The sequence below is a fragment of the Cydia pomonella genome, chromosome 25, assembly GCF_033807575.1.
Source record: "Cydia pomonella isolate Wapato2018A chromosome 25, ilCydPomo1, whole genome shotgun sequence".
Classification (NCBI taxonomy): domain Eukaryota; kingdom Metazoa; phylum Arthropoda; class Insecta; order Lepidoptera; family Tortricidae; genus Cydia; species Cydia pomonella.
The window spans coordinates 10,465,829-10,481,818 of NC_084727.1; the positions used below are offsets into that span (position 1 = coordinate 10,465,829).

Sequence of the window (15,990 nt, forward strand, 5' to 3'; positions counted from 1 at the left end):
TTGAAGCAAAAAGAAAATTCTCCCCCACTTTACGTGTAGGGGAGGTACCCTAAAAAAAATAGATTTTATTCTACGACTTTATCGGCTTTATTGATTTATATATCCATGCCAAATTTCAGCTTTCTAGCACTAACGACTACGGAGCAAAGCCTCGGACAGACAGACAGACAGACATGGGGAAACTATAAGGGTTCCTAGTTGACTACGGAACCCTAAAAATATAGGCGCGAAGGGTTATCGTCACACAGAAAAATTTAGTTTTGCGCCTTCTACTGACAGTTGTTTGACCGGCTATATTTATGAATTAATTTTACCATCGTATCTTCTTCTCTTTTTCATTTTAGAGATGGACTATTTCCTCGCGCAAAAAAATGTGTCTCGAATTTATCAGATGTAGTATCGTGTTCCGGTTAGGAAAAAGAAGAATAAAAAAAAACACATTTAATAAAAAATCTATATGGGGTAGGTCCACGTCCAAGTCGGCCCACCTCCAAGGACAAAAAAATTTCGCGCGAAAAAATGTTTATGTTCTACTGTTTCCTAATTAAAACAATCTCGAATATGACCTTAAACGTATCCCAGCTATTTCTGTTACACCTTGTATATTTTCTTTCAGCTTGACACCATATTATACTGGAAAGAAGACCTCTCCAGCGAAGACCTTAACATCATCACCCACCACCTCATCAGGACGTGTATGGAAAATCGTCGTAAAAACGTATTCGATGGTTTGCTGAGGAGTCTGCAGGCGTTCTTGGAGTTGTATGGGAGTGTAAAAGTTGAGTGGAAGAGCTTTGAGGCGTATTATGAAGGTTTGTACGCAACATCTTACCACCTTGTCTCACCATACCTTATTTATTAAATATAAATTTTACTATAATGGGTTGGTCCCATAGTAAAGCAACTTTTACTATGTGACCGACCTTGAAATCTCAAAAAAATTGCCTGTTTCATACATTTACACATAGACATTTGTCTTCTTCCTCGCGTTGTCCCGGCATTTTGCCACGGCTCATGGGAGCCTGGGGTACGCTTGATAACTAATCTCAAGATTTGGCGTAGGCTCTAGTTTTTACGAAATCGATTGCCATCTGACCTTTCAACCCAGAGGGTAAACTATGCCTTGTTGGGATTAGTCCGGTTTCCTCACGATGTTTTCCTTCACCGAAAAGCGACTGGTAAATATCAAATGATATTTCGTAAATAAGTTCCGAAAAACTCATTCGTACGAGCCGGGGTTTGAACTCGCGACCTCCAGATTGCAAGTCGCACGCTCTTACCGCTGGGCCACCAGAGCTTACTAGACAGACCGGTTGTAAAAATCATAAAACCAAGGCTTACTCGTAATTTGTCTTTATAATTTCCTTATTTGTTTTAGATCAACACAACGACACACAAAAGGCGTTATTCAAAACAATCAAAACGATATCCAAAATCAAATACATACCCACAATTTTGTCTAAACTCGTGGCAAAATTAGACACGGATCCATCCAATGTGGCCGAATGTTTCGGCCTGGCCATGGCGTGTGGGGTGCCCAGTGAAAAGGGACCAGCCTTGGGTGAATTCAGGAGATATTTGGACAAGTGTAATGTGATTACGTGTTATGTTCGTGTGTTGTATTATGCCTCGGTGGGGTGTGCGGAATGTTGCGGCGAACAAGAATTTAGGTGAGTTAAGATTTTTTTCATCACACTTGTTCGAAAAAGATCTTATTTCATGGAGGTGTACTGAAGGACAAAGGCCTGTATTGTTCCCGCGAGAGTTATGGACTGTGAAAAAAGCTCCCTTGCGTTGTTGTAGCTTTTTTTTTAATTTGTTACTAATTTATGCGAATTAACACATTCACTGCCGGGAACCCACCTGGTGGGCGCTCGTGAACTTTGTTCAGATGCCGGACAACCCGCTGGGCGGGTTGTTTTGTACGCAGCTATAGACCACCGGTTTCTGGGGTAGTGCGCCGTTTTTTGTCTGGCAGTGAATGTGTTAACTAGGTATAAATGAGTTTTACTTTTGAAACATGTTTAAAAATATTTAATTTGATTAATATAATAGCCGTTTGAAATATTTTAAAACAAATTTCAGTGGTGGCTGAACGTCGGATAGGTCTGTGCCTTCGATATCTAACCTGTCAAAGAATGACAATATGACGGACGAATGTTTGAAATGTCACTGTATTTTAGAATTATTTCACTTAAAATTTAGTTTTTTCATCGCAAGTGTGATGAAAAACATTGCGTGTAACTCCGAGGTTAAGAATATTGTTACTCCAGTCATTAATATATAGACTCTCGTACAAAATTTCACTTACCCGTTGTACAATGTTCTATAAAAGTCTAATTCCGAGTAAAAGTCGAATTTTGACGACCGGTTTGGCCTAGTGGGTAGTGACCCTGCCTACGAAGCTGATGGTCCCGGGTTCAAATCCTGGTAAGGGCATGTATTTGTGTGATGAGCATGGATATTTGTTCCTGAGTCATGGGTGTTTTCTATGTATTTAAGTATTTATAAATATTTATATTGTTGTGTTAAATTTGAACCTTATGCATGCCTGTTTAAGTATATTCCCGCCTTCTCTTTCTATTTTATATGTCCTACCAGTCGCTTAATAAACTCGTACAAGATCACACGTCTTTCTCATTTAGTTAAATGCAAAAACCACAACTTACCAAAGTGAACCTTATTACAACCATCATATATATTATATATATCGTTGTCTAAGTACCCTCAACACAAGCCTTATTGAGCTTACTGTGGGACTTAGTCAATTTGTGTAATGATGTCCTATAATATTTATAAAAAAAAAAAAAAATTTAACAGACGGCAAAAATGTTTCTGAGTGGCAACCGCGAACCGGAGGACGTTGCAGGAGAAGGGTCCCAAGAAAGTAGATAGAGTTGGATAAGAGCAGCGAACGAACATTGTTGAACTCCTTGGTGGAAGAGACCTTAAATGTTTTTTCGAGTTTGGTACAAAATATAATAATACATATATAATAATTCAGCCTATATACGTCCCACTGCTGGGCACAGGCCTCCACTCATGTGCGAGAGGGCTCGGGCTATAGTCCCCACGCTAGCCCAATGCGGATTGGGGACTTCACATACACCTTTGCATTTCTTCACAGATGTATGCAGGTTTCCTCACGATGTTTTTCTTCACCGAAAAGCTAGTGGTAAATATCAAATGACATTTCGTACGTAAGTTCCGAGAAACTCATTGGTACGAGCCGGGGTTTGAACCCGCGACTCCAATCAGGCAGGCAATCCGGAGATTGAAAGTCGGACGTCATATCCACTCGGCTACGACCGCTTTATATATATTAATATTTTTTCTACTCGTCGACTGTGCTGGTTGAATTAAGATTTCGTATACCAAACTTTAATTGCGTACTTTTCATTTATGGCCTAACTCAACTGTAATATACATTTCGATACGCTGTAGTCAACTATAAAGAATTTGTCCAATCACGTGCCGCCGCGCTCCCATAGAAAAGACATAAACGGACGTGGCATTGAACTACATTTTTCTCTACTACTTACTTACCTATTTTCATTAATTATTCAGGTTTTATATTTAAAAAAGTATTATTGAAGATGACTCGTAGAAAAAGTATTGTTTTAAATAGTGATATAATCAAGCTTGTCAATCTCGTACCTTACTTAGGCAACTCAGCTTGAAAAGCTCTCTATTATATGACGATTGTATACAATGTGACGTTCTCTATCAAAACGTACCACATCGTCGCTTGCCATAAGGACGCTCTGACAGGTTATCCGTATAAAGGAACAAGCAAATTTCGTCTTTATGGTAAGCGACAAAGCTGTGCCTTTTTTAACCGACTTCAAAAAAGGAGAAGGTTCTCGATTCGGCCGATTTTTTTTGTATGTATGTTACTCGATATCTCCGAGAATCGTGAACCGATTTTCAAATTTTGTTTTTTAATCGAACGGGTATAACCCCGAGATGGTCCCGTTGGCACCAAGTCGGGGTCTGATGATGGGATCTTGGAGAAATCGAGGGAACTCTTCAAATGTTATAGGTACATGCGTGGCGCTTTTGGTAATATTTGAAGTCGGTTTAATTTTTTGTTAAAAAGTTTTATTGAGAACGTCACATATATTAATTTATTCCTTTAAATACTTTCCTTTACATACATACATACATACATACATACTTATAATATCGCCTATTTCCCGAAGGGGTAGGCAGAGACCACGCTTCCTTCACTTTCATGACATTCCTCATACACGCTCGTCGGTTTAGGATGCTCTTGACCTGGCCTTTCTTCAGGATTTCCCCGATTTGATCAGAGAAAGTCCGCCGAGGTCTACCCCTTCCAGCTCCCTCTTCTACTTCTCCCTTATACACTCTCTTTGTTAACCTTCTTTCACTCATTCTTTCCACGTGTCCAAACCATCTCAACATACCTTTCTCAATTTTTGTCACTACATCTTCGTTCACTCCACACTTCCCTTATCACACTGTTCCTAATTCTATGTTGTAATTTTACCTTTACAGGAAAATAGCGGACTACGTAACCAAAGTAACCTCTTCAGACCGTACCAAGTGCCTCCACATACTGTCATGTTACCTGTCACGAGGGCGCCGTAGCGAATATATTATTGACATGTTTGATACTATAGATCTACCTCATATGATCGACAAGGACCAGAAAGGTAAGCTAAATGTCATGTCTTTACGATAATATAATTAAACAAAAATCAACCTTATTACATTACTAACACGGTTCAGTATGGCTCTGAACTTGTGGTATACTTCATTTTTGGAGTACGACGACCGGTTTGGCCTAGTGGGTAGTGACCCTGCCTACGAAGCTGATGGTCCCGGGTTCAAATCCTGGTAAGGGCATGTATTTGTGTGATGAGCATGGATATTTGTTCCTGAGTCATGGGTGTTTTCTATGTATTTAAGTATTTATAAATATTTATATATTATATATATCGTTGTCTAAGTACCCTCAACACAAGCCTTATTGAGCTTACTGTGGGACTTAGTCAATTTGTGTAATAATGTCCTATAATATTTATTTATTATTTTTTTATTTTTTTATCATTAGAAAAAAGGAAAACAATCTTGAAGTGTCTTTTTATTGAAAATTATTGTACATGCTTTTAAAAATCAGTTTATATTATGAAAACAAAATAATGTAAATGATTGTATATGATTTATAATTACATATCTGCTGAGACTTATTTTTGTGTGATTTTTTGTTACTTATTTTTAATTATAAAGACAAAAGATGAACTATAAACAAGAATAAATCGTAAAAAAATAATTAAACAAAAATCAACCTTATTGCTTTACTAATACGGTTCAGTATAGCTCTGAACTTGTGGTCGTAATAAGTGAGTTTTGGTTTGCATCTGACGATTTTTCATTTTTTTAATACTACCTCCCGTATCTCCGGTGATCGGTTAAAAACGTAGAAATTGATTGTGTATTTTTCAAAGTCAATGGGTACAGTGACAGGTGTCGTCTTCATATAACCACACAATCGCTACCAACGTTTTCGTAGCGCTACGTTCGTAGCCGATCCCAGCGTTTTCCCGCTTTGTAGAGGAAAGCGACTACTAACAGAGAACCCGCCGAGTACTCAATGTGTTAAGCTAACAATTACAAATAAACAATTGTACCTATTTTATTCATGTGACACTGATTTTAATACCTTTTGTTAAAGTATAATTTTTCAAAATCCAGCCGCGTATTCGCGTCTAACGAAAATCCCAAAGTAAACAAGTAGTAAATAAAGACGCGATCTAAATTTTAAACTAATTAAAATATTACGTTTTGATCAGTATAAAACAAGCTTTCAAATCATAGCAAAGTATATTACATTTTATTAGTCAAAACTTTTGTGACGGAACTTATGTCCTGACTAAGTACTGTACAGTCAGCGTCAAATACTTTGTAGCAGTCAATGTGGCCAATTAGTTCGGTACACCATACTAAATATATGGTGTACTGAACTATTTGGCTAATTTGGTTGCTACAAAGTATTTGACGCTGACTGTACTAAAATAACCAGGACTCGAATCCATCAGAATCATATGAATAATTTGCTCAAAGTCTTCCTCAATTGCTCAAAGGTTAACTGGAAGAGATCCCTGAAAGGGATAAGTTCGCCTTTGTACAAATGATGTGTGTTCTTTCCTGTTTTATGTTTCTTTTTGTACAATAAAGTGTTTTACTACTACTAATATATGTTGCAGCTCTGCTGCTAGTAAAGCACGGGTTGCCGCTGATGGACGAGGCGATGAAGAGGCGCTGCGTGGCTCAGATAGCTGCATTAAAGCCGGCCACGGCGAAGGTTAGGGGACTCGTGGTGGAAGTCATGCAGAAGGCTTACGAAGGTCTGTGCTTAAGCAATTTGACGACCGGTCTGGCCTAGTGGGTATTGACCCTGCCTATGAAGCCGATGATCCTGGTTTCAAATCCTGGTAAGGGCATTTATTCGTGTGATGAGCACGGATATTTGTATAGAAAACACCCATGACTCAGGAACAAATATCTGTGTTCATCGCACAAATAAATGCCCTTACCGGGAATCCAGTACCATCGGCTTCATAGGCAGGGTCACTACCCACTAGGCCAGACCGGTCGTGGTTAAAAAAGAAAGTAAATATTTTCCCGTCAAATATTGTCTATGGGAATATAGTTTTAAAAAGTATATGTGACAGGCTACCTCTTTGTTTCATATTTATCGATTGCAAAACTTATCTAGCGACCTATGTATTTTCCATATTTCAGAACTCTTCACCTCACCAACACAGCCACCAGCCAAGCGACAGAAGACAGGAACCACTCCCATTCTCAGCGTGAGCAGAGATGACGTGTACACCAACAGTGTACTGACTTGCCTCGGAGTGTATGCTGTGGATTCAGATGCCGAAGTGGCGGGGGCAGCTAGGGAAGCGTTAGGGGCACACTTGGACAAAGACCTAGGAGCAAGGTGGGTGTTATGTCTGTTATGTGTACTAGAGAATAGTGACGCCTTGGAACATATAATGTGGATTCAGATATCGAACAGTCAGGGAAGTGTTTAGGGCACACTTGGACAAGGACCTAGGGGCAAGGTGGGTATTATGACTGTTATGTGTACAAAAGAATAGTGACGCCTCGGAACGTGATGTGGATTCAGATATCGAAGTGGCTCAAACAGTCAGGGAAGTGTTTAGGGCACACTTGGACAAGGACCTAGGGGCAAGGTGGGTGTTATGATTGTTATGTGTACAAAAGAATAGTGACGCCTCGGAACTTATAATGTGGATTCAGATATCGAACAGTCAGGGAAGTGTTTAGGGCACACTTGGACAAGGACCTAGGGGCAAGGTGGGTATTATGACTGTTATGTGTACAAAAGAATAGTGACGCCTCTGAACGTGATGTGGATTCAGATATCGAAGTGGCTCAAACAGTCAGGGAAGTGTTTAGGGCACACTTGGACAAGGACCTAGGGGCAAGGTGGGTATTATGACTGTTATGTGTACAAAAGAATAGTGACGCCTCGGAACGTGATGTGGATTCAGATATCGAAGTGGCTCAAACAGTCAGGGAAGTGTTTAGGGCACACTTGGACAAGGACCTAGGGGCAAGGTGGGTGTTATGATTGTTATGTGTACAAAATAATAGTGACGCCTCGGAACTTATAATGTGGATTCAGATATCGAACAGTCAGGGAAGTGTTTAGGGCACACTTGGACAAGGACCTAGGGGCAAGGTGGGTATTATGACTGTTATGTGTACAAAAGAATAGTGACGCCTCTGAACGTGATGTGGATTCAGATATCGAAGTGGCTCAAACAGTCAGGGAAGTGTTTAGGGCACACTTGGACAAGGACCTAGGGGCAAGGTGGGTATTATGACTGTTATGTGTACAAAAGAATAGTGACGCCTCGGAACGTGATGTGGATTCAGATATCGAAGTGGCTCAAACAGTCAGGGAAGTGTTTAGGGCACACTTGGACAAGGACCTAGGGGCAAGGTGGGTGTTATGATTGTTATGTGTACAAAAGAATAGTGACGCCTCGGAACTTATAATGTGGATTCAGATATCGAACAGTCAGGGAAGTGTTTAGGGCACACTTAGGCAAGGACCTAGGGGCAAGGTGGGTGTTATGGCTGTTATGTGTAAAAAAAATAGTTAAATTTGTACGGAACCCTCGGTGGGTGAGTCCGACTCGCACTTGTCCGGTTTTTTAAATCTTCTTAGGTACATAAAACCAGCTTAGCTTCGATATAATCATTTTTAATTGAGAGTCGTAATCTAAAATATATAACACAACTTCAACTAATATATGCGCGGATCTGTTTTCTCATACTTGCATCAAAATATTATATATTATTATTATTAATATTTCAGAGTTGCAGAATGCTTCTTTTTGGCCGTATACTTACCCGCACACACAGACAAGCCGCCAGACGTGTGTGTGTGCGTGTGGGCATTACTAGACATGCTATTCGGGGGAGTGCGGGGCGCGGAGGGATTTAAAGAGATACGATTGAGGGAGGAGCCGCTACCAAGCAGGTAAGCTTTTGAGAACTTATATAACTTATAAGGGGACTCCCTCTGGTCGCATAACAACTTTTTTCATATTTTTAATTGTCATAACACTTTATGCATAAAAGTGTAAGTCATAAAAATCTTTAGTCAGAATAAAATTATTCCTGAGCATAACTGGGTTTTTGTCATAAATGAGTTATGTCATAATTTTTATAGTCATATATTTAATTCGCATAACATTTTAGGTTAGGTTCGTTAGGTATGCACAAAAAATATGACAGCTGTTATGTATGTCATCAAATATTATGGCTAAAAATGTATGACACAATATGACTTTTCATTTGTGTGCGCAATGATGATTATGACACAAGTTGTTATGCGTATCAAAGATATGACTTAAACTTTTATGCAACCCAATATGGACACACTTATAAGCTTATATTTTACGTGAAATCCGTTCAAATTGTTAAATTTTAATCTTGAAATTTACTATTTAAGGTGGTTCGATTTTCATACAAAAAGCAATCGCTATTTATTAATTAATTACATAATATTATTACATAAATAGTTGCGCATCTATCTACTTTCGAATATTCATTTGCGCTAAATTAATAGAAAAACTTTGTTTCATACAGAAATCATGCAATAATCAACGTTATATTTTTATAAATTTTACTCATGTGTGTGTGACAAATGTCGTGTACAAATACATTGCGGCGTTGCCACTCTATGCATCGGCGCGACGTTGCGATGTTTGACGCGTTTTTAGCTGACTCTGTCGACACTGACACTCAGTGTGACCAGGCGTGCGATAATTGTCGTACATGTACGATAATTTGGGCCCCGGTATGACGTAATGTTCCAAAGAGCATTATCGTACACTAAAGTACTATAATTTCAGCCCTTGGATGATGCCACCTTAAAAGTCTAGTAATTTGAAGCAAAATATGACACTTTCTCTCAGAAATAGGCTAAAATTAGTATCTTTTGGGTGTTCGGCTCCTTGGTGTAAGTTTAAAGTTTAAAATGTCACAATTTCCTGTATACCGTTTGAGTCTATACCAAAAATACACAAACATAAACAGATTTTTTGCGCAATTTAGACGAAAATTGTCTTTTTTTTTTATTATTAATTGGAAGTTTAAGCTTATTTTGCAAGACATTTTTAGGGGCTGCCTTTTTGATTGGCGTACGATATTTTTTTCAACGGTACAATAATATTGACACTCAAGTACGATAATTCTCTTCCGCTCACCTGGCAACACTGCTGAAACTTGACAGGACCTGGGGGCCTACCGCGAAAACCTAAATTCGCAAATTGCGGGGATCTTTCTCTTTTATTCTCACTAAGACGTAATTAGAGTGACAGAGAAAAATGCCCGAAATTGACGAATTTCGATTTTCCCGGTAGCCGCCCTGGTGCTTGAGGTACTTGATAGAAAACAAAGCTGCCGCATGTTCTGAATTGTGATTTTATGTGTTTTTGGATTGAAAATGCTAGCAACGTCGAAATCAAGTTACAAAAATCATCGATATTCTGGTCCGCGAACAACCAGGAAAAGTGTAACTGTAATTGGAGTCTACAAAAATGACCAATTCATAGAAAATATGACCTAGAAACTAGTTCACTTTTATAAAACTCAATTTTGCCCGAGATTGTACTTAGGCGAATACCTAAGGGAGCTAAGTGTATTGATCTTGAATAATTAGTTGGCTAATATATGACTCCAACATGATATGGACATTTACATCATAACTATTACACCTAGTTGGTTACTAAGTTCTGTTACTCGATTTCTTTCTTTCTTCCTAGCGTTGTCCCAGCATATTGCCACGGCTCAATGGAGCCTGGGGTCCGCTTTGACAACTAATCCCAAGATTTGGCGTAGGCACTAGTTTTTACGAAAGCCACTGCCATCTGACCTTCCAACCCAGAGGGTAAAACTAAGCCTTGTTGGGATTAGTCCAGTTTCCTCACGATGTTTTCCTTCACCGAAAAGCGACTGGTAAATATCAAATGATATCTGTTCTGAAGTTCTGTTACTCGATTTGCAACCTCTTTATTTCCGTTAAAACAAATGCCGAAAATAATACCGAAAAAATAAAAAATGACATAATGTGGTGGATTTGTGAGCTATAATAATTATATAGAAGGAAGAATTGGGGCCTAAAAGAGAATCGTATTCCAATTTTTTGAAACGCTTGTATTACTTTCTATATTAACTAAAAGTTGCCTTAAAATTCAGCTTTTATACTAAAAACGGCTTTAAATATGTTAAATTAACAAAATATATTTTGACAGATGCTTTCGCGCCCAAAACGCTCTTTGAAAATTGTGTGACGTCACAGTTTATGGTTTGACACATAACTACATACACACGTAGAAGATACGAACTGTCAACTGATATTTGTCATTTGTTGTTAATCGCCTAACTGTCAACAGTGTCAATCCGAGAGTTGTGACGTCATCAGAATCTTCAATGACGTTTCGAGTTTGGTCACGTGACGTGAGCCAAAAGATATTTTAAATTCAATATTTACAAAAGTATGGTCATTACAGGTCCCCTAAAAGTAGTTTAACATGTTCTTATAATCCAAAAGAATTTATTGGGATACAATTATGCCCTAAGATTTATAGTTGGAAACAACCCTATTGCGTTGCACAAATGTGGGCACCCGCCACACATGATTTTGGGTGTGTCATACTCAGGGCTAACACAGATTCATTTCTGTGAAAAAGGTGTGAAAACCGGAAACTGGAAACCATTCTCGAACCAATAGTGAAGCCCTTAAGCCACACCCTATTTCAAAACCAGCCATGGATCTTTGAACAGGACTCAGCTCCTGCACATAAGGCAAAAACAACTCAAGCCTGGTTTCGAAGGAACAAAATTGACTTTATTGCCCACGAATACTGGCCGTCAGCCCGGACCTTAACCCCCTGGATTATGCCATATAGCAGGTTATTGAGGAAAAAGCCTGTGCTAAACCCCACACAAATCTTAACTCCCTCAAGCGGGCCATAGTTAAGACAGTGACGGAATTAGACATGACAATCGTGCGTGCCGCTATTAATGACTGGCCTCGTCGTTTGAGGGCCTGTGTCAAGGCCAGAGGAGGCGATTTTGAATAATATTGTCATATGTAATTCCTGATTTTGTGTACTTCATTTTAATATATACTTTATTAAACTTTCGTTGGTATAATTTATGTAGATAAAGATTATTGCAGTAACAGAATTTAATAACCAACTAGGTAGAAAACAATGCAATACATAAACACATAAATTGGATATGATGTGATCCGTTGAATGAAATTGACAATAAATAAAATAAATAAATAATTTTCTATCTCTAGGCATTGTGTGAAACTTCTAGTTGTGTCAAAATATCGGGAAATCAATAATATAAACAAACATGGTAAATATCTCATTTCTTTTTATAATGGAAATAGAAGGCCATGCAATTTTGTAACTCACTGTAATTTAATTAAATGTATCGTAAAAAATGTTTTAATTCTACGCTACTGTAAAATAGTACCTACTTTTTTAAAGGCTGGGCAGTAAGGGATTGCTTTAATTTTAGAACAAAACAGCGTTTTTTTTTGAAAAAAATACTGGAAAATCTGACTTACAAATTTGGACTTTCTTAGGTTCATTCTACTTAGAATCTTCTCCACCCTAGCATTAAAAAAAGATATCCTAAAATATCCATACCATTACGTCACATTTTAGTTTGAAAGAAATTTCAGTGTAAAACTAAAATTTCAATACAAATTTTCGGGTTTTTATAGCACGAGGATTGATTATGCTAGTGATTCTGAGTTGGAAGAACTCAAAAATATCATGATGTGTGAGAATCAGATTTTTAATATTTTTATGGAAAAACGCTCATATTTCTCATAAAATAATTTATTAATAATAGGTACTTGATAATACTGATAACAAAAAAAAATAATGAGTCTCGAACCCACATCCTCTTGCATGTATTTCCACGTACATACCGCAACGCTATTGAAGCCTACTCACGCTGTGCCAAATTATCTACTACAAGGATCCCAGTACGACTGTTTGAATGTGTGAGTGATACTTAGAAATAGAGTCAAGAAACATTCTGTCGACATTAAGGGGTAGTTTTTGTACAATAAAGTGTTCAATGTTTGTTTTAATAGTTCAATATTTATTTAAAGAGTGCGCTAAACATAATTTACAGTATAGAAATACCAAGACTACTCCACAAAAAAATTAAAACTCAAAATTTGCAATTGTGGCGCCATCTAGTGAGGTTTAAGCTTTGGGTAACCTAGTCGAACCACCTTAACGATAAAGGTAATTCATTTTACAAAGTATACATATTACAATGCGCTAATGAACGTCAAATAAAGCTACGCCGGCTCTAACCTCTACACCACTGACCCGATGTTTTAAATCCCTCCTAAGTATATTCATATTCATATTCATTTATTTGTATTAGTTATACATTGTCAGTGTTACATTTTTATTAGGTACATAGGTGCAAGATGGATGTCAAACATAATTACATTAGTACAAAGGAGGATACAACAATAAAAATACAAAATATGTCATTATAAAGAATAATTAAGAATCAGAATCAGAATCAGAATTGTTTATTGCACTCATGTTAGTGTACAGTTCTTTAAAACTATTTAATACAGTTCCACATGAACCCTGTAAGGGTATAGCAATATTCTTAAAACTTACTTATGAAATAACATGCATCATGGGCATAAGCCAATTAGAAAGGGCTGGTGTATGATATATTATATATATTTGTATGTCTTATTTGTGCCGGTGACGTTATTCGTCCATATTATCGTTAAAAAAATCATTTAATGTGTAATACGTTTTTTAAAATTAAGTAGTAGAAGGATAATCCAATATCCAATATGGGACCGGCATGAAACTCTGCGGGACACATCTTTTTAACTGCGGCAAACTGCCGCATCCGACACAAGAGCAGCCGATTCAACGGACCCACGCCGTTTTGTCGCCTAAATAGTGTTTAGTTGTCATTTTATAAAATGTATATGTATGTTAGTCTGTAAGGTATTTGTAATATGGGCCTTGTTGCCTGAATCAAATTTTAAATAAATAAATAAATAAAACATACCTGGGCGACCGAGCTTTGCTCGGTTATAACTATTTATTGTAATATGGTGGTGTATAGGTGATAATCTTAACTACATTTTTTTACTAAATTAAACTTGTCTAAAACAACAAAAATTAAAAAAAAATATATAAACTTGAACATATAAAAAAAAAAACAAAAGTTAGTCACCGGGCGAGATTCGAACCCGTAACACTCGTTTAGCAGTCCGCGTTTTAACCCGCTGGACCAGACGGACAGTGGCCGGCAACACGAAATTAGCGACCATATTCTGCGTCGAAAGAAAAACGCATGAAAACTCGAAAACACGCGTTTTCCCAAACATAAGACTAATCTAGATCGATTGTATACCCCCAAAAACCCCCATATACCAAATTTCATCGAAATCGTTAGAGCCGTTTTCGAGATCACAGAAATATATATATATATATATATATATATACAAGAATTGCTCGTTTAAAGGTATAAGATTATATAAAAATTACGAATGAGTTAAGTACAAGAAATACATCGGCGGGTATAACTAAATAGCTCATACACAAGTAGGTGTAGGTACACAGTCCGGCCGGGCATTCCTTATCATCGCCGAGCGGCTTGCGTGATAAGAAAGTCTTAAACGGCGAAGGTTTTCCTTAAAGCGTATACCATTTATTAAGTAAGACGTTAATTACAATAGATCGAACGAGTTTGAGTGTGCACCGAGTGGGGCGTGTGGCAGATACGGATGATTTATTTAGTTACCAACCACGGGTCAGACTTTTTTTTTATATATATTATACGACATTATTACACAAATTGACGAAGTCCCACAGTAAGCTCAATAAGGCTTGTGTTGAGGGTACTTAGACAACGATATATATAATATATAAATATTTATAAATTCTTAAATACATAGAAAACACCCATGACTCAGGAACAAATATCCATGCTCATCACACGAATAAATGCCCTTACCAGGATTTGAACCCGGGACCATCAGCTTCGTAGGCAGGGTCACTACCCCCTGGGCCAAACCGGTCGTCACTTATTAGACTTATTTGCAGGGTTATTTTCAGGGAGGAGCCGGAGTCTAGATTGCTGACGCTTAGCAAAACGTTCCAAGGCACGTTTGGGAGTTACAGCGCGACGAGAGGACAGACACGCACACGTGGCAGTCCCAGTACTCACAGCAGTCACGGTACAGTACCAGGTTCGTGTTTCACTCGGGGCACAGAATAAATAATAGTACTACAAAAATGACACCTGCAAAACCGAAGTTTGACAGCGATTCAGGGACGAATAATGCTGTTCCTTTCTAATGTATGGCACTATCCCTTTCGGCTATTTAGGGTTGCCAAAATTCTAATCATTATCTTATCTATGGTCGTGCACGCAAAGGGACGTCAAGTTGTGCCAACCCTCATAATTGCTCGGAGCAATGCTGAGCTGAATGGACCCGAGAATACCCGAGAAGGAGGAGTGTCGTCCCACTGCTCGGAGGCAAAATTTGTTTAACCCTCGCAACGCTCAAGCTTCCACTTTTCGAACCAATCGCTACGCTTGTGGTTCAATTTTGGAATGTTTCGCTTGCTCGGGTATCAATATTAGCACGAGCGGTTAAACAACAACTTTTTCCCCTTGTACAACAAATAACTATTAAATAATCGAAAATATTAATTTTTTTCAGGCGTAAATAATTCTGCGATTGACGTACAAATTCCAATCGACAATATATTACAGACGCTGCTGGATTTCGCTAAGGTAATTTATGTTGTATTCATTTCACTAACATTTATTGAACTATATCTATTCTTTACCTTGAATAATTAAAAATAGAAAAAAGATTTACCACAATTATGAATAAGGAGTGAAAATTCACGATTTAAAAGCTTTATGCCAAAATTTTTATGCATTTGATATTTTGAAAGACCTCCATCTACACTAGCGCCCCTAGCGGTGAAATTAAACGCGGTAGCCTTCAATACTCACGTCTGCGAAGAGTGTGTGAAGTAATTGATCGTCTCTAATAACCCAAGGGTCGGAACCGGTTTATAAAATACCGGTAAATACCGGTATATTTCGGTTTTCCTCCTTACTTTTATAAGAACGCGAACGTTTCAAGAACTTTATTGTAACCTAAATAAGTTCTTGGATAAAAAAATATTTTTGGTACAAGCTTTTATCGCTGACTGTACTTTTTTTTCCACAGACAACTAATACTTATCGAGACAATTCTAAAACCCCAAACACAATTAGGTGGCGTTGCTTTATCACAGAGTTCCTATGGCTACCTCCTGTCTCCATCATCAGATCAGCTTGGTGGTACCATAATATTGCCTTGTCACCCGACTTACATATGTA

At 37.9% G+C, this 15,990-nt stretch overlaps 1 protein-coding gene across 1 annotated transcript in view; it reads left to right on the plus strand.

Moving 5' to 3' along the window:
- Positions 1-15,990, plus strand: part of LOC133531315 (uncharacterized) — an 87,323-nt gene that overhangs the window by 36,176 nt on the left and 35,157 nt on the right. Inside the window, exons 20-27 of the mRNA XM_061869450.1 lie at positions 617-812; positions 1,379-1,670; positions 4,522-4,679; positions 6,234-6,374; positions 6,772-6,973; positions 8,384-8,548; positions 14,706-14,839; positions 15,317-15,390. Coding sequence (XP_061725434.1) covers positions 617-812; positions 1,379-1,670; positions 4,522-4,679; positions 6,234-6,374; positions 6,772-6,973; positions 8,384-8,548; positions 14,706-14,839; positions 15,317-15,390 — 1,362 coding nt within the window. The remainder of the gene's footprint in view (positions 1-616; positions 813-1,378; positions 1,671-4,521; positions 4,680-6,233; positions 6,375-6,771; positions 6,974-8,383; positions 8,549-14,705; positions 14,840-15,316; positions 15,391-15,990) is intronic.